Source organism: Chrysemys picta, chromosome 23 (assembly GCF_011386835.1).
Source record: "Chrysemys picta bellii isolate R12L10 chromosome 23, ASM1138683v2, whole genome shotgun sequence".
NCBI classification, from domain to species: domain Eukaryota; kingdom Metazoa; phylum Chordata; order Testudines; family Emydidae; genus Chrysemys; species Chrysemys picta.
Genome location: NC_088813.1, coordinates 18,426,907 through 18,451,237, shown reverse-complemented (window position 1 = coordinate 18,451,237; position 24,331 = coordinate 18,426,907). Strand labels below are relative to the sequence as shown.

The 24,331-nt window shown below is 47.4% G+C and overlaps 1 protein-coding gene across 2 annotated transcripts in view; it reads left to right on the top strand.

The window, feature by feature from the left end:
• The first annotated feature begins 3,116 nt into the window (after window positions 1-3,116).
• Window positions 3,117-24,331, top strand: part of GRIK3 (glutamate ionotropic receptor kainate type subunit 3) — a 230,976-nt gene continuing 209,761 nt past the window's right edge. For both annotated transcript variants that reach the window (XM_008167098.4, XM_065577204.1), the window contains exon 1: window positions 3,117-3,577. In XM_008167098.4, the coding sequence (XP_008165320.2) occupies window positions 3,463-3,577 (115 nt within the window). In that variant the 5' untranslated portion in view covers window positions 3,117-3,462. The remainder of the gene's footprint in view (window positions 3,578-24,331) is intronic.

Here is a 24,331-nt window from a genome sequence, read left to right as displayed (position 1 = left end):
CATGCACTGTGTAAATAATTATGTTTTGTTGAAATTCAGTTAACTGGGATGTGCAACATTAATTCTGCATTTCACAGAGCAGTTTTCATAATGTTTACAATTGTTATGTTATTGCCACAGCTATAGAATAATTCATCGTTGGTGTATCTCCACTGCAGTCAATGTATGAATCTGGCCCATTATCAGTAGGTCATTCCACACAGGTGTGTTAAATACATCTATTGCAGCATGTTTCAGTGGGAATTTGTATGTAAAAAGACATATGTAGAGTTACATGCTCTCTTCCTAAAAACATTCTGATGTGATTAGGACAAGGACTCTGAGCTGGGGTTTCAAACTGTTTTGTTATTGATCATGACATAGAACAATCCCAGGCTGACATTTGGCGTGAGAGTGGAATTTTCTCTGGTGGGAGCATAGGCCAGAAAAGAATGACGCTATTAAGTTGCCTATGCAAGAGAGAAGGGTGCGGAGAGTAGGCCAACCAGTGAGAGAGCCAGGGTGGGGCTTCAGGAATAAAAGGGAGGATGGGAAGGAAACTAGATCAAGGAATGGCCACCCTCTTCAATTTTTCACCTTGCAAGACTCTCAGCTTCTATATGGATGGGCAGGAGATATGAACCCAGAAAGCCTCTATATACCACAGTTTCTGCTGCTAGACATTGCAGACATTTTTGTTTGCCTGGGTTACATTTTTGCTGTTGTTTCCAGCTCTCTCTCTCTCTCCTCTCTGCCTCAACTAATAATGCAGAGCTCTCTCCATGAAAGCTTGCACCATCCATGGCCACTGCATACCATCCAACCCTAAGGTGACCAGATGTCCCAATTTGATAGGGACAGACCCCATATTTGGGGCTTTTTCTTATATAGGCCCTTATTATCCCCCTCCCATCCTGATTTGTCACACTTGCTAGCTGGTCACCCTATCCAACTCCAATCAAGCAGAAAAAGATAAACTACACGCATGCTCTGTGATTAATATTTATATTACACTGCACCTATCCATAGGCCCCAGTCAGGATCAGGGGCCCATACTCTGTGTACGTGCAGCACCCAGCACTAAGAGACAATCCTTACCCAGTAACAAACTAACCCAACACATCCACCTGCAACTGGCTTTTACACCTAAGATAGAGACAGAACCCACTGGCCTGACTTAAATAAAATCAACCCCCCTTCTCTACAACCTGCCCAGAGTGACAGCAACAAGGACTAGCTGCCTCTCTTCCTTCCCCCAAACACATCTGTCTTGTGTTTCAGTACAAGTAGCCCCCAGCTCATGCCCTTTATAAAGAGCTAGAGTTGTCCCTCATATCAGCTATTAGCAGGGAGACTTTTCCTCCATGCCCTTTCCCTGAAACTTTAACCGTCTAGGTACCATCAAAGCACTGTCAGGAGACATAGAAATGGTCTTTGCTTGAAACACCTACATGTATACCCACGATGTAGGTAATGAAATCCCCCAGGAGCTCAGAGCCTCTGCATACCCACAGTGCTATCAGCTATTAGCATTTCTCTAGGATTTAACACCTGTGCAAATGACAGCTGGAGAGCCCTGCCCCCACTGCTTAGTAATTGACCTAATCACTCAATGGGGCCAGACTGAGAAAAAGTCACTTCCCTTGTGAAATTAGGCCCAAAGCCTATGTCATAATTTTGGTAATTTGTCTGTAGCCCAAGCAATATATTCTAGCTGCTGTCCCCACCAGTTACTAATTCTATAGTCTAGAGACACATACAGGTGATCAGATACCCCGGTGGTGGGCACATATGGATACCGGGCTAACCTGCTGTGCTACACAGATGTGCTCACTAATTGCTGCAAAACATAAAAATTAGAATCTTTCCTTCTGTACTTAAGGCTGACAGGGTTGGGGGTGGCTTTTCCTCACTTTCTTTAAGGATATGAATGATAAATGGGGGGTTCACGAGGGCTAGTACTGTGTTAATTGCTCAGCGATAGGCCAGAGATATTAGCATTCCCTACAATGCTAGGGGGTTGTGAGCCTACCACTGAGGAACTGAAAAGACAAGGAAAATGAAAAGGATGAATAGTTACAGACTATTAGTACGTTTGTAAGAAAATTAAAGATTTGCTCCTCAGATGTGCCAGGCAATGCAGTTGCAGACAGCTGGCAAATGAGAGCGATTGGGGATGATGGACTAGATCAAACTATTTAAAAGAGAGAAATAAACGCCCGCGTATCTAGTGAATTTCCAGCCCTTTGTGTCTGTCACGGAGGTCATTAAACTCCTCTAACTGCAGAACTCCGGGCTGCTTCGCAGCGCCTCTCCCTGCAGCTCTGGGATTCCTGTCACCTCCCACCAGATGAGCTTATTTTGTAGATAGTATTATGGTCCTCAGCCCCATCCCCTTTACCTGCCAGCTCCTCCCTGCAAATAAACTCAGGCTGCCCAGTCTCTGCCCTTTCCCTTACCTCTAGCCTCATGCAATGCCCTAAGCAAGAGGCGAGCCAGGCCAGTAGCCAGGAGGCGCTGCCCAGACGGGTCTCCCTGCTCCAGGCTGAAGTGATGCTGCGAGGCGGAGAGAGGCTGCACCCCCCGCCCCCTCCCTGCAAGGCAGCTCCATCCCGGCCCGGAGCGAGCTCGCGGTCCCCTGGAGAAGTTTCCCACGGTCACTGTCCGGGCTGCCTGAGGGGGGCTCCCTCTCCCGCCTGTGCCCCCACCCAGCCCTCCTGCAGGGACACCCCTCCCCGGGCACCCCACTGCTGCGCCCCCCCCAACTCAGCCCAGGGCTCGAGGGAGGGTGACAGGCTCGCACGCGGCCGGGAGCAGCCCCCCAGGCTCGCGCCCCCTCCCGCGGGTCCCAGGCTGTGCGGGCTCCGCAGCCGCGGAATAGCCCCCCCCCTCCCCAGCGCGTACCGCTGCGCCCGGGCGCAGGGCTGCGCGTGTCCCGGTACCTGAGCGGGCCGGGACGAGTCCTGCGCCCCCCCGACGGGCAGCTCCCGGGGGCCTGAGCAATTGCCTCTGATTGTCCCCCGAGAAGCTGAGACGCCCGCCTGCCCCTTCCCAGCCCGCCTCCCCTGGGGGCTGCGCTTTGGGGGTTTTCATTCCCCTCCAAACTCTGCCCCCTCCCCCGTGTAGTGTGTGTGTGTGTGCGTGTGCGTGTGCAAGACTCCACTCCAGGGCTTTGTGCTCACCAGCGATAGCATCAGTGGTAGGAGGGGACAGAGAGACTCCGGCAGGCTGAGACGGAGCAGTCAGAGCTTTTCTGCAGGTGAAGCCCCGCTCGGCCCAGGCACCAGCCCGCGGGCTTCTGGGGGACTTACAGCCCAGGCTGCGGAGTCCAGTAAGATGTGCCATGGGCAGCCTCCCCTCGCCCCGGCCTGCCAGCTCCGCCTAGACCCCGGGCACCGCCAGGACACCCAGCTCGCCCTCAAGTCGTAGGGTCGCGAGGGGACCCCCCACGCTCCACTTGCCGGGAGGCGTTTTCCCCCAACGATGCCCCATTTCTGGCTCGCTCTGCGGAGTGTGCTTGTGGAATACTGGGTCGGGCTCCTGGTGGGCAGTTTTTGGATGCAGTCTTCGCATGGGATGCCCCATGTCATCCGGATAGGTAAGGGCGGCGGGTGCTGCGTTCGCCCCCCGGGGGGCTGCTTGCGTGGACGGGGCTTGCCCCGGCTTTGCTGGGGTTTCGGCGTCTCCCTGGCGAGCCAAGTGCACTTTCCAGGAGGAAGTGCCGAGCCGAGCCAGAGGACAGGCGGCTGCGGGGCCGGTTCGGTGGGGAGGGTCCGAGACGCACAGACTGGTTGGGCTGCTCCAGGAGGCGGGGGGCGCTGGGCTGCTGCGGGCGCACAAGGCGATGTGTCCAGGGGGTCTCACTGCCCGCAGCGATGGGGCGGGGAGCGCGCAGGGGCTGCAGGACACTTCAGGTATCGAAGGCGCAGGGCGAGACACCAGCTGCGGGCTTGTCGGGGACTGTGGCGAAGAGGCAGAGCCGCCCCCAGTGCCCCCTCTCTCTCCGAAGGGGGGTCCCAGGGCCCAGCGGGGGTCCCAGGCAGCGGCCCGGCCCGGGAAGGGGCTTTGCAGAAGGGAAAGTTTGGGCGGCGGCTTCTCCTCGGCTCGGTGTTTTGGAGGCGGGGTGCTGGCCTGGGGGGCCCCAGAGCAGGAGAGGGGCTGTGTGCACGCGGGGGGGGGGTTAAGCTACAGGAAGAGGAGGGGGCGCTCGCGGGGTCCTGGGTTCACGCCCTTGGCTCTGGCGGGTCCCAAGCGCTCAGCGGGGCGTGGTGAGGAGCTGGGGGTGCAGCAGCGCCCCGAGGCACCGGATTGAATGGAGCTGCTCGTAGTTTGATTTTCTGGAGGCTGAGGTGTGAAGGGGGCGGGGGGGCTACAGCCCTAAAAGGCGAGGGATCAAATGCCGCGACTCCCGCTGACTCTCCGCCCCTGGCAGCTAACGCCAGACAGCGGTTCCTGGCTGCCAAGTTTGGTCTGTGGAATAACTGAGGTTACCGGGAGGTTTAATAATGTTACCTAAAGTGATGGCACAGCCGGGCATGCCGGAGCGAGTCCCAAGCGCTCTTTACTTAAAGATGCGGTTCTGAAGTCTCTGGTTTAGGGAAGGGCTCGAGGCCAGATACAGGCAGCCCCTGCGGTTTTTGGTTGTGTGTTTTTGGTGCACAAAGCCAGGGGTTTGCTCTCTGCCACGTGACACAACTGTCCTTGGAGTTTTACAAAGGGACCCTCTGGGCTGTGGCTGAATCGTTGTCAATGGCAGGGCTGTGGGGAGGAAAACAGAGCGGAACAGGGCCTTAGTTACCCAAATGCAACTTGCCAGCAGCCCTCACCAATGTCTGTCAGCGGAAAACAACGGAGTTGGACCACAAATAAAATCCTGCCGTTGTCTCGAGAGGCAGTTACTTCCCCAGATGCAATCTCTCCCCCCATGGAATGACCTAGCCTGCCCTGGGGACTGATGTCCTGAGGCCGGGAGGCGGAGGGCCTGCTGGGTCTGGGAATAGGAGACTGTGGCCCTGAGGCCTGATGTTGCAGTTGTCTCCACAGAGGCCGGCTCCTGTGCAGACCATCATGGATGGAGGGGGAAGGCTCAGGAGACGCCTGCCTGGATCCAGCGGCAGGGCCAGGGGCCTTTGCAGCTTCCTAAATCCAGATCCCCGGCTCTGAAATGCCCCTCCCTACCAGGGTGGTGGAAACTCTGTAGCACGGGGAGGGTGCAGACCCCTGCCTGGGCTCCATGATTCTGCGCGTTTCCGTCAGCTCTGTGGGGCAGAACCCCACTGTAGCTCGCCCGACAGTCCTTACTCAGGCTAAATTCCCACCAAAGTCCATGGAAGTTTCATCTGAAAGGGGACAGGCGTCTCGGGTTCCAGTCCTGCCGCTGGATGGGCATTGGGAGTTGCAACTTGTGATCCAACTTTCTCCACTACCAGGCACCCGGTGCAGCCATGTTGTCCTGAACAAAGGGGCTGTCAGATGCTGGTAGCGATTTAAGGACTGCACAAGGTGTAGGGCAGTGGAGAATCAGGCTCGGTCACTTGACCCACAATGCTTTGCACTGTCATCTGCCTCGCTCATCAGAGCTGCAAGCTGCTCCCTGATTTGCCCGGCCTTCTGAGATACTCAAGCAGACACTTGCAGGGGAGCTTATTGGAGTCACTGGGAGGGGAGGGTGCTCAGCGCCACAGAGGATTAGGCCCATCTTCTTGGGACCTCGCTGTTGCTCAATGGAATCATTCAGCAATAGACTCCAAGGCCGAGCGGCTTCAACCACCCAAGAAAAGTATTTTCTGCTGGAGCTTGAAAAGGCTCCAGGCACTTGCTGCAAGAGCAGAGAAGAAAGGGACATTTCACATTCAGGTGCTACTAAAAAAAATAATCATGAACCTTCCCCCTGGATCAGTCTCACTGGCGGAGACACTGTAGGTCTGATTTGCCGTTGCCTTGCCCTCCCCTATACCAGTGCCGAATGCTGCCATTCAGACGGGCAGGGTTTTACTCTCATACTAGCCTGGCATAAATGACGCCACAGTGGGCAGTCTGGCCTTCCTTCCCTGCAAGCACCCCTGCCCACAGCTCCCATCAGTGTTGGTAAGGGTTGATCGGAAAGGGCTGCTTTTAATTTCTAAACTTAAAAAAGCCAAACGCCTGCCTCTGGCAGAGCATAACTTGGTTTTGGTCAATGAAATAAGAAAGTTCAAATGCAGACAGGTGACTGAGGGTGTAAAGAAAGCTACAAATGCCGTAGCGCCATTTGTTTAAAATTGGCATCATATTTTCCTCCCCTTGGGTTCAGTTGAAAAATGCAGATTTTTCTCTCTGCATTAATTTGCCTTTCAGTTTGTCCATAGCTACACCCATTCCAAATCCCGCTTTTAATGAATAGAGCACACTGGGACATGGAAACCTGAAGAGGTAGCCTTTGTGCTTTAAAAACAGTCAAGTTTTAAAGGCTAGTTTGGTTTCAAACAAAACTGACAATTGAATATGTGCCATTTGAATTCTAGGGAAGGCATCCAGGACAAGGAAGGGAAGAGCCAGAAAGTGCATTCTCTCTCTCTCAGATCCTCATAATGGGGGAAAGGAGGGAGGGAAGAGATCGGTAATGCAGAAAATACATGCCTTTTAAAAATTATTAAATGGGAGTTTTCCCCAGCATTTTCAATATCTATTTGAATTTTATGTGATCCATCAAATATTTTCAAATATTACACAGAAACCTCGGAATAGATCTTCTATACAGTCAAGTGGCTGGATTCAGCTCCCAGTCATACTGGGGTAAATGCAGAGTAACTCCACTGACTTAAGTGGAATTACTCCAGATTTACACCCATGCGACTGAAGAGAATTTAGCCCTCAGTGGTTTGTGATAGTCAGACACTGGATGTGAATGTAATCAATGGAATTACTCCTGGTAGTAAGTGCTGCACTTGCTAATAAGTATTTGCAGCATCATGCCCAATATGTAGTAAAAGCTGCTGCTCTGAATGTGTATAATATGATTAAGCTATTTTAAACAGCGTATTTATCTGGCCTTTCTTTTAGATTAAAAAAGCAGCAGCAGCACTCTTCATGAGTGATACATGAGAGCGTGATGCCATCTTGTAATGTCTGAAGTTACTAACCGTAACGATGCGAAGTGTCATTACTGGAGATGACGTCACACTTAAGATTTCAAGCATGTACTGTTTTTAACAAATGAATTTTAGTTGCTTCAGAAACTACTCAGAAATATGTCAATGCAAGACCAGAAAGCAAAACCTACGTAGATATGAACCAGCCAATATGAACACAAGACTAATAATAAATAATAATATACAAGAGGAGAGTGAGTGGTAGAATTTAATCCACTATTTTAATGTTGGCAATTTTTGGTTGTCTGGTCTTTTGTTATTATGTAGCACCTGCACTATACATGTCCTGAGCCCAATCCAACTGCCTTAATGTAGATGGGTTATCCTGCCGGCTTTAGTGGATTACTGCAGGGAATAAGGGCTGCAGGACTATACCTTTCTCTGAAGTGCTCAGTGATATGTAGGTGCAAATTACTTGAACTTGTGTTTTCATTTCTTATATTGTCACCAGAACCCTCAGTACATACATACCACGTCCTCCTCTCTGCATACAAGGGAGCTATTGTCTGGAGCGAATTTCACTGTGTTTTCTGAATATTTGAAAGGATTCACTTTCCCCTTCATTTTTCTTCAGCTTTACATTTTGTTGTTGTTACTAAGATTACAGTTTTCTTTTTATTTATTTCCATAGATTGTTATATTTCAAGCGTGATAGAAGGGCCCCATCCTGTGTCACTGAAGTCAATGGGAATTTTGTCATCTACGTCACTAATAACAGGATTGGGCCCTGACCGAACTTTTAAAGAAACGATCTTAGATAGCTGAATTATAGGGCTTTGTCTCTTATTTTCTCTTTTTAAATTGTGTCGGGTAAGGGAAGAGGTCAGGGCATCGATTGTTTGGGTGATTTGCAAGTAATGCAGGAGAGAGAGACAATTGGATTGTAGTCGGCAGGGGAAAATGATCATTGATTATTTTATACAAATACGTAGAAAATAAATTTGGAGAATAATTATCCTTCCCTGTGAGATCAGCTTTTTCAGGGCTTATTACTGTGTGTCTGGGATATTTTTAAAACCAGATTTCTAGTTTCAGCAAAGGAAGTTTTATTTTTTAAAAACCCAGATTTCCCGAGGCGAGAGAGATGTCTTCCAGCAGGGATCTGCATTGAATGCTATGGGATTTGTGAAGGCTGCAGGAGGTAATTCTCAGAAAGGCTGGTCAAGTATTATTCTATTCAGCTCAGGCTTGATTAATAGTTTGGAGAAATTCTTGTTTCAGTGAGAGAGTGAGGGAAGGGCTGGACTGAATTATTGCAGGGCTGTAGAACAGGAGTTCACAGGTGTGAGGGGTTGCTAAGTTTTGCCTGCCTTTTGGTAAATAGTGTAGCTGCTGGCCCCAAGCCAGTAGGTAACGGTTTAATGGTTTGTGTTCAGGGGAGTTCTTTGCCCTTAATCCAGGGTGTATATGGGATAGAGACCAACCCTATTCATCCTTCTATTATGAAAACATCTTATTTACATAGTTATTTTGTATAAGCCTCTCCTAATCCTACACACACAGACAGAGGGCCAGACTCCAATTAACTCCAGTTTTCTGCCAGTGGAGCCCCGCTGGCTTCAGTGGTGCCGGATTTACACTGGTGTGAGTGAGATCAGACTCAATGCCACGCAGTTTGCAGCAACTCTCCCGAGTCCTTTGTGTGTCACTACAGCCGAATGGGCCTAACACTTGTCTTTGAATTTGGGAATCACTGACTGTAAAACAATGAGAAATTTCTTTCAGTGACTGGTGATGCGATGAAACATTGGTGTGTAGGAGCAGACACAAGCTGAATGAAGATCAATATGTCCCCCCCCCGGAAGCAAATAGCTTTAGACAAGTGGCTTCCTGCCACCTGGGATCATCATACAGACTTAGAAAACATTAACTTGAGGAATCTTCCCTTCCAGCCAAGCTGACTGCACAAATTCCAGCCATTTTATTCTTTAACGGGAGGTGTAAACAGAAAGAACTGAAACTTGAATTCCACTGGGCTGAGTTAGCATGAGTTAGTGTCAATGCCAGCCTGACTGCAAAATGCACCTTGCCCCAGATTCTGACCCATTTACACAACTGGTGTAAATCTGGAGTGACTCTTTAGAAGTCAGTGGAGTTACTTCCAATTTACAAAGGGGTAAATGAGATCAGAATCTGGTCCCCTCTTGTATCAATGGGAGACACAAGCCCCCACAGGGAAATTGATTTCCTTGGGAGTCTCTGCTTGTTTGCATGTTGCATTTTTGCAAGTTAAAACTTCTTTTGTTTTTTAAAATCACTTTTCTGCTTTTGTGGCTCTTTCTGTATTTCCAACACCATGCACCCATTGCTCCAGCTTTTTATAACTGAAAATGTTATTTCAGGTCACAAGATCCTTTGTGTCAGATAGCATATTTTAGTGATTTCAGCAGACTGTACAGGTAGCAGAATAAACTGTTGGTGGCATATTAGTTCTCAATGTATTTGAATAACAACATTACTTCTTTATTGCAGAGAAGTCTAATTGTTTGATCTCAGCTTCTTCTTGAGAAACTCACATAGGATGTTAAGATGAAACTTGAAAACTGAGCCCAGTTAAACACAGGAATAGGAATACAACTGAAATAAATATAACCGCTTGTGTGCAGCAGCTGCTGCTGCTTCCTTGAATGAAACAGACACTTTCTCAAGACTGTGTGCACTGATCCATAGACACCTTTGCACAAAGTGAAATTCAGTCGGTTTATGTAGAACTGAAATGATGCATAGGCCTTGGATGGACTCTGCATGGGGTGAGTTTCACCACTCAATCCTTAATGGTAATGGGGCCATTAACTCTGGTACCAGGTTCCATATGGTCCGTCATGAATGCCCTGTAATAAAGGCTGGATTGTTAATTTCGTGCCTTGCCACCTACTGTTTTCTACCTGCTGTGTAAACCCCTCCTTCTTATCTTGATTTCTCCTTCTCTGGACCCTTTCTGTTTAAAGAGCTAAACGAGGATTGATTTTTAAACCTTCAGCCTGCTTCTGAGAAGACTTTCAAAAGCCTTTTTGATTCTATAATGCACAGAGCAATAGTAAAACTCAACCAATCTACAGCAAAGCTGTCTCTCTCTTCTTTTTGTAAACTGAGCACTTCTTTAATATGGATAAGGAATTGCATTAAATTAACCATGCTAAATAAAATGTGGGCTTGCCCCATGATAATCTGTTGTTGCAATATTGCCAAGAAACTGAAAAGCCGGCATTTAAAGAGAGCTAATGTTTGTGGAGTGCTTATTCTCTCATTTCAGCAGAGGGCAGTGTTTTTCATTTACAATTCAAGTGCTTTGTAGGTATAGGGAAAATCATATTTTCAGCCACTTCTCTCCTTCTAGCTGTTGAATGTAGCTCCTTCATATTAGCCATCATAGCTATTTTACAACCATTTGCAAGGAAGGGGTTTGCCAACCTAGCTAAACTACTAGTGTCTCTGATGGAAACATAATAGGAAATAAACCCCCAGATTGCACAGATCGTTGGTTGTGAGTGTTAAGTCTACTAATCCAATGCACTGCATTTCCCCTCTCCTATAATGCTGTACATTCCTCTCGCTCTCTCTTCTTGGCTAACGGTTTAATGTAATGCAGTCTAGACAGCTTTTTTTCTTTGCATTCTCAGAACATGGACTGGTCAGAATTTCTGTGCAACACAGATAACAGCTAGAAAGCATCAGAGCCTACTTTAAAAAAAAACAGACAAACCCAGGAGGAATTCAGCAGCTGAAAACAAGGTTAAAAATTTGTGCTACTGGCAGTGTTGCCAAATGGAATAAATGTGGAGTCAGGAATAAGGGATTTTTGCTGAAGCAGATAGGCTGAGTTTGGTCCTAAAGCTATTTGTATCTAAGTTCGCCGAGACTCTGCGGATACATCTGCTTGTGCTGCCTTTGAGGGATTTTGGGGTGCTCTCTGTCTTAAAACACACAAGAGTGTTAGCTCTTTGAGCAAGGACTGCCTTTTATAATGTTTGTGCAGCACGTGCCACAATAGAGCCCTGGCCTGATGGGACTGCAATGTTTAGTAATAACAATGAGAGGGTATTTGTTAGTCTGAACATTAAATCAAATCCAAAAGTGACATTACAGTCAGGAGAGCTTTAAGCATGGGGTAGGCCCAGTTCTGTACGGCATCTTTATTCTGATGACAGCATTCTGCATTCATTCTACTTGGGATGTTCTGTTCTAACCCACTTTCCAAACCCTCTGTCCTCCCTATTTATGTGCAACAGTCACCACTTAAGTCACATGTCAGCACACTACACCGTGAAGCTAGGAACTATTCTCCTTTACATTACAATTTTCTTTCTTTAGCTTTCATTGCAGACAGGGAAGTTTCACATGCCAAGTGTAACCTGAGATGTTTAATCATCTCTGGTGCATTGAAATTCTCAGGCCCAGGGAGACACTATATATTCTGCTACAACTTGATAATTTTACGGCACGAATATATTGCCATGGACAGAGCTGGTTTGTTCCGACAAGGCGAGAAGGTGGCTGTGATAAATAAAATGCAGGATTTTCACACATTGCCTAATAGAGCTGTGGCATGAATAATTCCATGACTCAGCTCAGATTTTCTCTACAGATATGCCCAATTGTTCTTCCTTTGAAATATAATTTAAAGAGCTACTAAAGCAAACAGCAATTAGCAGTGATAAAAGGCTACACCACCATATCGTTATTAGACACGTCTATTACACTAGCACTCATATGCCCCAGTCAGGATCAGGGTCCTATAGTGCTAAGCACTGTACACACATAAAGATACGCTCACTGCCCCAAAGAGTTTACAGTCACAAGTCTCTTTTCTAGCGCTTCCAAAGGCTAGAGTGCCAACCAAGCATGAGTGACAAAGATAGCGACAAGTTTTGGAAGTGCCATAAACTCTCCTGCTTCAGAGTATGAGCCAACTTTTAACTAAGGGGATCAGGACGGCACTCCTCTGAGGAGCAGATTATCCCATAACAGCTACGGTGGGGTTTCAGTTTCCTGCGACTTCCTCTGTAGCAGCTGGTGTTGGCCACCGTCAAAGACAGGATCCTGCATGAGATGGAGGCCTGTGTCGGTCCCGTCAGGCGACTCCCGCGTTCCTGTGTTTAGTGATGCAGAACCTGTCTGGGATCTGAATGCCATGCGAAGACAGAGGCTTCTTTAGTTCATATCACATATGGAGGGAAGAACAGGCCCTGAGGCACAGCACACGGCACAGAGAACAACCCTCCCCCTTTGTTCTTTAGTTCACGGTGACATTCAAATGCAGCCACTGCAGCACAAGGCTGTTAGACTTCCCTCCAGCAGTTCCTTTCCAGTCTGTGCCATTTATCCAGTGGCATTTATCTACTTCCCTTTGACTGACCACCTCCATGCGCCTGCTCTGAGCATTGTCCTCTCGCTCCTTTTGCCTGACCCCGTGAACGGCAGCACACACGGAATGCACCATTTACTTGTGATGCAAAGCCGCACAGGAATACCTTGAGCTTCTTGCTGGCCTGAAGTTTCCTCATTCTCTATCTCCTGGCTGGTATTGCTGGGAAAATAAAGTTGGTAAAGGGATCTTACTCCTCCTGGATGGGTGCCAGCATAAGGCTTCAAACACCAGCTAGTTCCCCCTGCCGTCTTGAGGGCTGAAGTCGTGCCTAGATCTTGTGCCTGGGGTGAATAATTTCACCCCATATCCATTCTGCTAGCGGCAAGAATGAGACCCGTGTGTTCGTGCTGGGTTAAAGTGTTTGTGCTTTAGTTGCAAAGGGCTTGTGAACATTTATTCCAGTCTTCCTGGGCAACTGGACCTTTCTACTCCACTCACAGGCCCCCACCACTCTAAAGAAAATATGCCTCTGAATCCCTGAAATTACATCAGAATCTGGAGTTACAAAGGGGGAAAGCAAAGTTTTTCGGTAGTTGCTTAAGGCTTTGTTCATTTGATTTTGAACATTCGGGGAGGCAGCGTTGCGCAATGGATAGGGCACTAGACTTTAGCTCAGGAGACCTGCATTCAATACTTGGCTTTGCCACTGAGTGACCTTGGGCAAGTTGCTTCATGGCTCCGTGACTCAGTTTCCCCATCTGTAAAACAGGGATAATGATACTGACCTCCTTTATAAAGTGCTTTGAGATCTGCAGTGGGAAAATGCTATGATCTACAATATTAGTCATACACTACTATATATATTATACTGTAGGCCATCCTCACAGAATACTTCTGCGAGTCACATTACAGATGAATTATTACGCATTAAGGATGCACAGTTCACATCCGAGAGCTTTCTGATTTTAAATGGAAAATTGGGATTATGTTAATTCACCTGGAATCTTTTATCTGGTGCCTGATACTGGAAGCCTGTCAGTTACTGAACTTTATTGAATTGCTTTCTACCATCCCATGGGAATCAGGGCACCTGGCAGGGGGGTGCTCAGCTGAGGGGAGGAGGTAGGGGGGAATAAAACTTGCTGAGAATGCTAAAAAAACACAAAGGGGTGGGGGTGGGGGAGAGTCATTCTGAAAGGACTGGGGAGACTCTGAGCACAGGGCAGATGAGAGGTTTATGCAGTTCTGTTCAGAGAACTGTCAGGTAATGAGGCTGTGGGCAAAAGCATGGGAAGAGAATGTCCCCCTGGTGATCATACAGTTTAAAATAATGAGCTGGAGAGGGCTCCTGTGGGAGTGGTGGATGAAATTCTGAAGCCGTTGGCACAATGCTTAATCGAGCTAAAGTAAAAGAAAAGGCGGAAGATACAAGATGCCTGGCTGCCTGAATAGAGGTTCCCAATGAGTGGGAGGCGATGTCGTCTGGCATTATAAAAGAGCCGACTGTAAAGTGACTGCAGAGTTGAAAAGACCACGCGAGCGAAGGTGAAGGGGCAGCACAATTGAGAAAAGCTGCAACAATCTTTGTTACACAGAAAAGCTGGAGAAACCTGGACTCTGGTTCCCAGTTATGATTCGTTCCCTTTACTCCAGGAGCATCAAGGGGGCAGATGGCTGGCAGGGATAGCCCTGGGGAATGCTCCCCCAGCCAGTGTAATGATGGTGTGAATGGCTCTATGTTAGCCCCCAGGGGAAGCGTGTGGCTGGGGACAGGAGGTGGGTAGTTGGAACTGAGAGGGGGTAGAGCCATGTAGGGTTGCCAACTCTGACTGAAGCTATTCGGGGAGATTTTTTTTCCCCAACATGACATCATGTCATTTTCTTAAAATAGCCTATTAAAATCTCCCGGAGTGCTTTCAATAGTCACTGGGAGATCCATGCTGATTCCGGGAGACTCCAGGCCAATCCTGGAGGGCTGGCAACCCTACAGCCAGGGTGCTTTGCACTTTGGCTATTCTGGTTGTCTGAAGCAGGTGTAAAGGACAGCAGCCCCGGGGGCTCCGGCCACCCCCCTCCACCAGGCCCAGAGGTGGTTAAAGTTCCTTTAGCCCCCAACTCTGCTGGGCCGTGTCTCCTGAGAGCCACCGCCCAGAATCTAGTCCTTGCTCTTGTCCCCACTGATTTAGACAGTGGCAGGCCCTCAGTCTACTTCTTTCACTTTGAGATCTAGATGGGGAGGATTTATCGGCGATTCACTGAGGAATCTAACCCACAGATTCATAAGGCTCCAGTCACCTGGTTATCTAAATAACAATATACAGGTCTGAAGGAAACTCAGTGGGGCAGATGCTGGACCCAGCACAGGGCTAAAAAATGGAGACTGAAGAATATTCCTAGACTGTGAGCATTTTAGAGCAGGGACCATGTTTTCCAATGTGCTCATACAGCCCCTAGAACAATGGGGCCCTGATCCCACCTGGGGCATCTGGGCACAGCTGTGATATCACTAGTTCAGAATAACTTGCTTGAAGAAATGCTATGTGAAATTAGAGAGGGCAAAGCCAAATGGGCTTCACACAGCCTCTCCTTGTTTGTATTCCTAGTGGTTTGAGGATCATCGTCATGTAACTCCTTTATGGGGGAAAGAAGATGTCACTGTCTGGCAGCAGTGCAGTACACGCTAGCTCATTAGATCAGGAAAAGAATCTAGGCCATTACCTATTACAAACTTGTGTCTTTTTTTTATGGTCTAACAAACAGGAAGGTTTGTCAAACCAGCGGTTATATCAGCTCCAAAGAGGCGTATGCTTTTCTCTTGAGATGCATTAATTCAATTTTATCTCTGCTGTGATGATTTGGTATCACAATGAACACTTGAAACAAAAACCAACCAACCACCGAACAACCCCCCCCCCAAATAAAAATAGGCCCCTTTAAAAAGTTTTGTGGGTAGAGGCTGTCTCCTGCCTGCCTGCGCCAGACTGATTCACCCCAGCACCAAACACGGGATATTTGCATCTTGGATTAGGTGGGCGTGAAAAATATTTGTAGAAGTTAATTTATTGCTAGTGAAAAGTGCCAGGTTATTGACCCTGGAGACAGAGGCCCTCTGCGCACTTTCAGAACAGGTCCAGCTCCCGCAGAGGGGGATGGCGTGGTGTCTCTGCCTGCGGGCAACATACTTTAGCTTTATTCGCTTCTCTTCTCTTCTATGCATCCGAAGAAGTGGGATGTAGCCCACGAAAGCTTATGCTCAAATAAATTTGTTACTCTAAGGTGCCACAAGTACTCCTGTTCTTTTTGCGGATACAGACTAACACGGCTGCTACTCTGAAATCTTCTCTTCTAGTTATTTAAGCTCTGATTCAGGAAAACATCCCCATTTTAACACATGCTCAACCCACCGGAAATCAATGGAACTTATGTACTTATCTAATTTCAAGCATTTGCTTATGTGGTTTCCTGAATCTGGGATGTATATTCCACTCAGCGCTATGGGATCTAACTACCGAGCATGCCTGGATGAACCCTTTAGGGCTGTCCAGTCTCCTGATGTACAGTGGTGCCAGGCACATCGCAAATGCTGGTGGAGACTGATCAGCCGGAATGAGCCTTCAGTCCTGGATAACCGCTCAGCCTGAATACAAGAATGTCAATTCATGCTATGATGGTGGTTTGTGATGTCCAATAAGAACTGGATTCAGGCTGTATTGGGGTATTGGCTGGTCCTTGGGTGGTAATGACATTTGCTCACTACAGCATGGCCTGTATCAAACATGAGACTTAGGGTACGTCTATACTTACCTCCGGGTTCGGCAGTAAGCAATCGATCTTCTGGGATCTTGTCTAGACGCGATAAATCGATCCCGGAAATGCTCGCCGTCGACACCGGTACTCCTGCTCTGCGAGAGGAGTACGCGGAGTCGACGGGGGAGCCTGCCTGCTGCGTGTGGACCCGCGGTAAGTACCTCGTAGTTCGAACTAAGATACTTTGACTTCAGCTACATTCTTCACGTAGCTGAAGTTGCGTATCTTAGTTCGAACTGGGGGGTTAGTGTGGACCAGCCCTTAGAGATGAAAGGCCCAGCTCTCTGAGCCAGCCAGTACTGAGATACACAGGAATGTGTCATTCTAAAAACGCCAGTTGTAGAACAAAACCCAAACATTTTTAAAGCCCCAGGAGTGCAGCAGGATGAGAGAACAAACGTCTGTTGCAAGTTGTTAAATGACCGTCATTTCTTACATGTCTCTTACAATGAAACAGTAAGTAAAATATGGAACAACCCACAAATTTAGCTGAGTTATAGTGTCTGTTGGGATTGAGCGTTATACTTGTCGGTTACTTTTTGCAGTAAATTCAGAACACTCAGAAGTAAGTCAGAGTAGTAGTTTTAAAATCCACCATCTGGTTGTGAAATAGAAACTTCCCCTGCTAGAAACTACAGCTGTTTGGGTACGTATCTTATGTAATTTTTCCAATGGCTGTAACAGAAGTAGCACGTTATGAACTGGGCTGATTTGCTGATGAATGGAAGGAATGCTCAGAGCACATGTTCAGCAAAGGATTTCAGAGTCGATTTTCAAAAAGGCTGAGGCCCAGCTTCTCTTTCTGCAAGTGCATGTTGCACGTGGAAAATTTGCACCTGCATTTTTGCATTTGCAAAATGAATCTCAGGTGCAAAACAGAGTAACTTTCCGCTCTAGCTGACTGATTTCTCTCCATTGCTGGTGTAAAACTGTCCTTGCAAAAGGGAAACTGGCCTTTTGAAAATTTGGCTTTTAACTCAGCCAGACAAGGGCAACATGTGCCTCTCTCTGTGGTATTTGAAAGGGGAGATGTAAGTCTCCCCACTGCCAGAAAAAGCTTCTCTTGTAAGTTGCACAGGTGCTACTGTGAAATTGGAATGTCTTTGGTTCAAGTCTCATGTGGGGGTAAATTATTCACCCCTTATATGCCCTGTAGAAAGCCAGGCTGGTAACTCCTCCAATGCATATTAAACCAGAAGAAATCTATTCTTGTTTCTAGAACTATCTGTGTCTAGTATGTAACTTGAGAGCATTTTTGGAAAATGCAGCAAGACACTGAAAGAAGTTTTTTGGTTAATATTCTAATATGTGTGCAGGTGAAAGGTTCCATATTTTTTGCTGTGGAGAACATAAGAACGGCCATATTGGGTCAGATCAAAGATCCATCTAGCCCAGTATCCTGTCTTCTGACAATGGCCAATGCCAGGTGCCCCAGAGGGAATGAACAGAGCAGGTGATCATCAAGTGATCCATCCCCTGTCGCCCATTCCCAGCTTCTGGCAAACAGAGGCTAGGGACACCATCCCTGCTCATCCTGGCTAGTAGTAATTGATGGACCTATCCTCCATGAATTTATCTAGTTCTTTTTTGAACCCTGTTATAGTCTTGGCCTTCACAACATCCTCTGGCAAGGAGTTCCACAGGAGAATGAAGGAATAATTACCCCCCATGACAGTACAGCCTCAGTCAGTCTCTTATAGGCTCACCCCATGCCTTCACCCCCTTCCAGTATGTACAGCATGACCTGTAGAATCATAGAATATCAGGGTTGGAAGGGACTGCAGGAGGTCATCTAGTCCAATCCCCTGCTCAAAGCAGGACCAACCCCAACTAAATCATCCCAGCCAGAGCTTTGTCAAGCCGGGCCTTAAAAACCTCTAAGGAAGGAGATTCCACCACCTCCCTAGGTAACTCATTCCAGTGCTTCACCACCCTCCTAATGAAATAGTGTTTCCTAATATCCAACCTAGACCTCCCCCACTGCAACTTGAGACCATTGCTCCTTATTATGTCATCTGCCACCACTGAGAACAGCCGAGCTCCATCCTTTTTGGAACCCCCCTTCAGGTAGTCGAAGGCTGCTATCAAATCCCCCTTCACTCTTCTCTTCTGCAGATTAAATAACCCCAGTTCCCTCACCCTCTCTTCATAAGTCATGTGCTCCAACCCGCTAATCATTTTTTTTTGCCCTCCGCTGAACTCTCTCCAATTTGTCCATATCCTTTCTGTAGTGGGGGGACCAAAACTGGACACAATACTCCAGGTGTGGCCTCACCAGGGGACCACCCTGAGAATAAAAGAGTTGAGTGTCCATGGCCATTGTGTCCTTCATCTGTTCTTCCCTCTGCTGTTCTGCTGAGGCTTCAAACAAGGCAGCTAGTTGGGACAGTGACAGCCTTGAAGAACTGGGCTGAGGTGACCACAGTCTCATTTCACACAGGGCACCAGAGCAGACAACACATGGCAATTGTTTTCAGTCACAGCGAAAATGGGTAGAACTGGGCCAATTCCTGGGCTGGGCCTGAAGTCAACAGAGATTCTTCCCTTGGCTTGAAGGGGGATGGGATGTGACCTGGAGACTTGAGCGGTAGCCAAGTGCTGTAGTTCCTGGTACCGATTTGCTGAGCCTTTTTTCGCTGCTGCTCTTGCTGTTCGCTACCCTGCCCCCATTCCTTGTTGCAGGGCTACGTGCCCCTGGGTGGGCTGTCATTCGGGGCTCATCGGTGCCCGGGCCAAGTACATTCTCCTAGCTGAGTCCTGTGAGAGCCTGGGGCCTCTGCCATGCAATCCTTCCCAGGAGGCATCCAGGGCTCTCCAGTGGCTTCAATGGGCTGCGGATCAGGCCCTCTGCAGTGTCACAGTTGCTGCGGGAAGCAGGATAGACCTGGGGCCACGCAGCTTTGGGTGTCCTCGGTGCTCTTCTCTGACCTCCCTGGGCTGGACCAGGCCTCTGAGGCTGGGAAGTGCTGCAGCACGGAGTCCTGACTAGAGACCCCGGATTCCAGCCTCCGTGACTCTGATGCCCTTCCTGTGCAATGACAGAGCAGCATCTGTGTAACCAGGCACCTGCCACACAAGTGCCTGAAATGCCTCCGCTGGCCCACACAGCTTCAGGAAGGTGACTTGACACTGCAGAGCTCCAAGGTGGTATTCATCCATTGGACACGTAGCAAACGATACAGAACGATTAACCTTATAAGCTGAGGCTTTTCCTTGCCTGCCTAAGACAGTGACTTCCTTCCCCCGATCTGAAGGAGAGCTCTGTGTAGCTCAAAAACGTGTACCTTCCATTAACAGAAGTTGGTCCCATAAAAGATATTGCCTCACCTACCTTGTCTCTCTTATATCCTGGGACCAACACAGCTCCAACAGCACAGAGGATGGCCCAGCTATGTCACTCAGGGAAGCGGCGTAGTTAAGCCGACCTAATGCCTGGTGTAGACAATGCAAGGTCAATGGAGGAATTCTTTCACTGACCTTGAGGAGGTAATTCCCGAGGCTGATTGGAGAACACACTGCAGCCATGCTGCTGTAGCATTTCAAGTGTAGACAAGCCCCAGGACAGATTTGTAATATTTTTCTCCTTCTCTTTTTTTAAAAAAACTCACTGGATTCTTAGTGTAGACAATGATTTATTGAATAATCAATTTCCTTATCTACCTAATACTTTGAAGCAATCCATCAATGCCAGATAATCAATCTAGCCTGTGAGTGTGTGTGTGTGTGTGTGTGTTTGTCCTGTGTGTCTTGGTGTATCTTTGTCAGGGCAAATGAAGTTTTCATTTTCATGTTATTCCTTTTTTCCCCCTATGGGTTTTGTTTATGGTGCATAAAGGAACATCATGATGTTATATTATACCTTACAAGTTTTACAGGGCAGGAGAGGTTTATGCAGTATGAATATAAAGGGCAATGCTATAATGCAAAGGGCAGCGAGACATTCTTAAACACAGAAGGGTACACAGGAAGGTACGGAGATAAATCTAGGCAGATTACCATCCCCAGGTGTCATTCCTGTTTATGGAGAGAGAAGATATTTGGTCTAACTCATGCTCCAGGTCACTCAGCTGCACTCTCTGAATCTGCTTTGTATTCTGGGCCAGATACATTTTTCTTTGCCTGACTGGTGTCCTCTGCCCTGGCATCTTATCCTGTTCTCCAGCAGGTCTGCTATGCCATGTGCTCAGAGTGCGTAGAATTCACCCCTGTGCAAAAGGGCTACCACAATTCCACACCACTTAGGGGGTGACTAGGTCTTGCCTAAGCCTGTGATTGCAGTCAGTGGACAGGAACTGACCTGCTTCTTTAGCAGGAGAGGCCTCCTAGGACTTTTATGGGTAAAGACAGCCTGGTTCCCTGTGTCTAAGGAAAGGGGGAATCAAGAGAATGAACCATGGGAAGAGGCAAAAAGAGTGAAGCTTGCAAAGAAAGAGGGGAAGGGAAGAACCGAGGGGTGGGTTTGATCAGAATGGAGGTAGGATGCAAATGCTCCTCAAGTTCAAGCTTGTCTGCAGCTGGGATTCTAGTTCATGCTCGTTAGAAAACACTCTGTAGCCTGGGTTTCATCTATGCTGCTTCATTGCTGGAAGCCACACTTATTTCTTCCTGCTTTGAGAGCTGGCTGAACAGCAGTGGCTTTGTAGTTGCATACGTTCATTTGTACCAGATTCCATGCAGTGTGAGGGGACCAGGTCGTTTGCATGGCTGAGCGCAGAGACAGCATGTTCTAGTGCAGTGAACTGAACACTGGCCCACACGTACGGGTTTCTCGTTTCTAATCCCACCTCTGTCACTCACCTGGTAGGTGTCCTTGGGCAAGGCACTTAACCTCCCTTGTGTCTCCATTTTCCTACTAACAAAACAGGGACTCTACCTCCCAAGAGGGCTTGATTGTTTATTTGCACAACTGTGGGGATTTGAGGCACCATTGTGCTGGGCGTAGTAAGAGAGTCCTTGCCCCGAAAGAACTTACAGTCTAAATAGGCAAGCCAGAGGAAAGGACTTGTCCAAGGTCCCACGGCGGGTCAGAGCCAGGAATAGAACAACCCAGGTCTGCTGACTACCAAGCCAGCACCCACTGCACTAAGCCACACAGCCTCTCGCGTTCCGCTCCTTTGGGGATGAACTCAGATTCATAGAGTGCCTTGAAAAATGCAAAGCACTATATAAATGCTAAGAATTACTGGCACGGTCTAGTATTTATTTTTGCCAAATGCAATTGGAAACATTCTTCTTTCTTGTCAGAACCTGATTAAAACTTAAAAGTAGATGCTCTCCGTAGAGCGAAACTCCCTGCAGCAGATTGGACCCATCCACAGGATGTGTATTTTGTTCTCTTTTGCACCTTTTCTTAATTTGAAAACCCAGCAGAATTGCCACTTTTTAATTTTCCAACATCCTCAGGCAGAGGGACAAACAAATATTCATTTTTCACACCCATAATTAAAAGCATCACCCAGGAGAATGCACTCTGCTTAGAGGGGACAAGTGAAGTAGAAGTTTGTGTATTCCAAGAGAATAGCGCACTCTGAGCCTAGGTCGAGTTTTCAGGTGAAATCTTGGCCAATTGACAAAACTCCCATTGGCTTCAACAGGGGCAGGATACCATCTACCTTAGGGATTCAAAAGGCCTCCAGAACTATAGTAACCGAACACCTCATGTTTATCCTCACCACCTCCTCTGAAGCAGGGCAATGTTGCTATCCCATTGTACAGATGGGGAATTGAGGCACTGAGAGACTATGGGACAGATTTACAAAGGTATTTAGGCACCTAAAGATTGAACTCAATGCGAGTTAGGTGCTTAACCTACTTAGGTGCTTGTGTAATCCCACTAGGCACCTATCTGCATCTTTAGGCTCCAAAATACCTTTGTAAATCTTGCCTTACGGGACTTGCCCAGGATCCCCCCAAGGAAGTCTGTGGCAGAGCAGGGAATTTAACCCAGGGCTGCTGTGGCCCAGGCTAGCTCTCTAACCACTGGACCGTTATTCCTCTCTTCCATCCTTAGTGCTTCAGATGGGTTGGATGATTTGTTAAACTCTGAGCCTTCCAGTGCTGGATGGCCTGAGGGTGGCAAGGTAATTTCAGGGGCGTAGTTCAGGACCTATTAGCTCAGGAGTGTTACTGACAAAGATTCATTTCTGAAAAGGGTACGTACATGTAATAGAGGATGCCAGTCCATGAATCCCATTTTATGTCTTTTAAGAGGGGAAAATACTATATATGCTATTTCCTGAGTATCTCCCCAACTCTTGTGCAAACACACACAGGACATAACCCCTTCCAGCAAAGCGAGATGAATGCATCAGGGACTCAGGTAGAAAATGAGTCTCCTGGAACCCTGCAGGCCAGCACAGATGTGTAGAGCATGAAGATTTCTGAAGCTGTGTGTTCATTGCTCTAATGCCCCCAAACTCTCAGTTCTGTTTGGGCAGCAGGACACTGTATTATTGCCCAATGTAATCAGTGTGGGAACAGTGGCCAACCCAATGCTTGGTAAAGGCTTGAGTGCTTCTCCTTTTCCCTGTATATTTCTATAGGCTTCAAAAAAACAAGCCCACTGATGGAAAGGGCAAGATGGCCAGTTCTAAATCCAAGCAGGAGGAGGAGACACTGTGGAAGCAGTGCATGAGGACACAAAAGTGGCTGATGTCAGCTGGGCTTGGGATTGGAGTTGGTTTAGAAACACTTGCAAGAATATTGCCCTCTTGGGGGACCTGAATGAATTCTGCTTTCAAGTGCTTGCAATCAAGCTAGGTGGATTTAATGAGCCCAAGTGGGCAAGGCCTCAAATTTATGTTTAATCCAAAGGACTTCACCATGTACAGTGCCCCCTAGCACCTGGCTAAGACACTGCTTCAATTGTACGGTGAACGGGGAGGAGAGAACAACATCTCCATAGTCACCAACAGCACTTCCTGCAGCTCCTTGGTGGGCTCCAGCCAGCTAGTATCATGTAAGCTCATTGGGGCAGGGACCATCTCTGTGTTCGGTGTCTGTAGAACACCTAGATCAAGTTGCCATTGTGCTATGCCTGGAGCTCCTAGGAACTACCATAATACAAATCACAATAATTATTCAAAACCCTCTCCTCCTGCCATGAGAGTCCCTTTAAAGGCACTGTAGGGCTGTAGTGTATTTAAATGCAAGTGAAATCTTGCTCTCTATGGGCAGCAACGTTTCATTCTTCATATTAATTCTTCAAATCTGTTAAAGATGTTCCCTGTTCTTAGAAACTTTGAAGCTTTATGAATTATGTGTTGGCTGTATATGATATCCCCCAGTCTCCCTTGCATGCACACACATCCTGCTAGCGGCACTACATATCCTCAAAAACCCATTTGTGCCTCACAGGGAAAGTAGAGGCTAGTTTAATTCCCTCCACCATATTTTCTGTATTCCCCTTCCAACATAATTTATTTCTGTAAGACTAAATCCTGCAGGGCTTAGTTTGACAAAACTCCAGATGAGATCAGTAGGCATTTTGCTTGAGGAAGGCTCCAAGATTTAGCCCATAAATATTTGAATGGAAATAGGATGTTTTGTTTCGTTTAGTATTCCGGTGCTTATCCCGCACCTGAAGCTGAATCCTCTGCTTGTGACATCATAGTTCATTGCAATGGAAAGGACCATAATGTCTCAGAAAGGTAAAATTCACCCCTGGGCAGGGGGCCAGAACCAAACCTATGAACCTCTTTAATACCATGTAAACTCTCAAATTATGATTTTTGCTGACCCTCTGCTTGGGATGAATGTCATCCAAACAGGGGATTAGGATCTCAGATGAAGATGTAGTTGATGAACTGTCAGATCTCACTTGCCCTTTAAATTAAGGGGAATTATAAATAAAAATCCCAAACAGAATCCCTCTTCTCAGCATTCCTCTGTCCTCCGTGGAATTCTTTCCCAATGATATTTCTCATTAGGCAACATTGGTTTTGTACACATGCCCATTAATTTATATACTGTTTGGTTGATGATTAGTTAAAATAAGCTCAATATTTTACTTTTTAAATATTAATGTAATGTTGGTTGTTTGAGTTTGGAGTGGAGGAACTTGAAATACTTTCTTTTCTGCAATACTATTTTACATTTTGACTGCTGA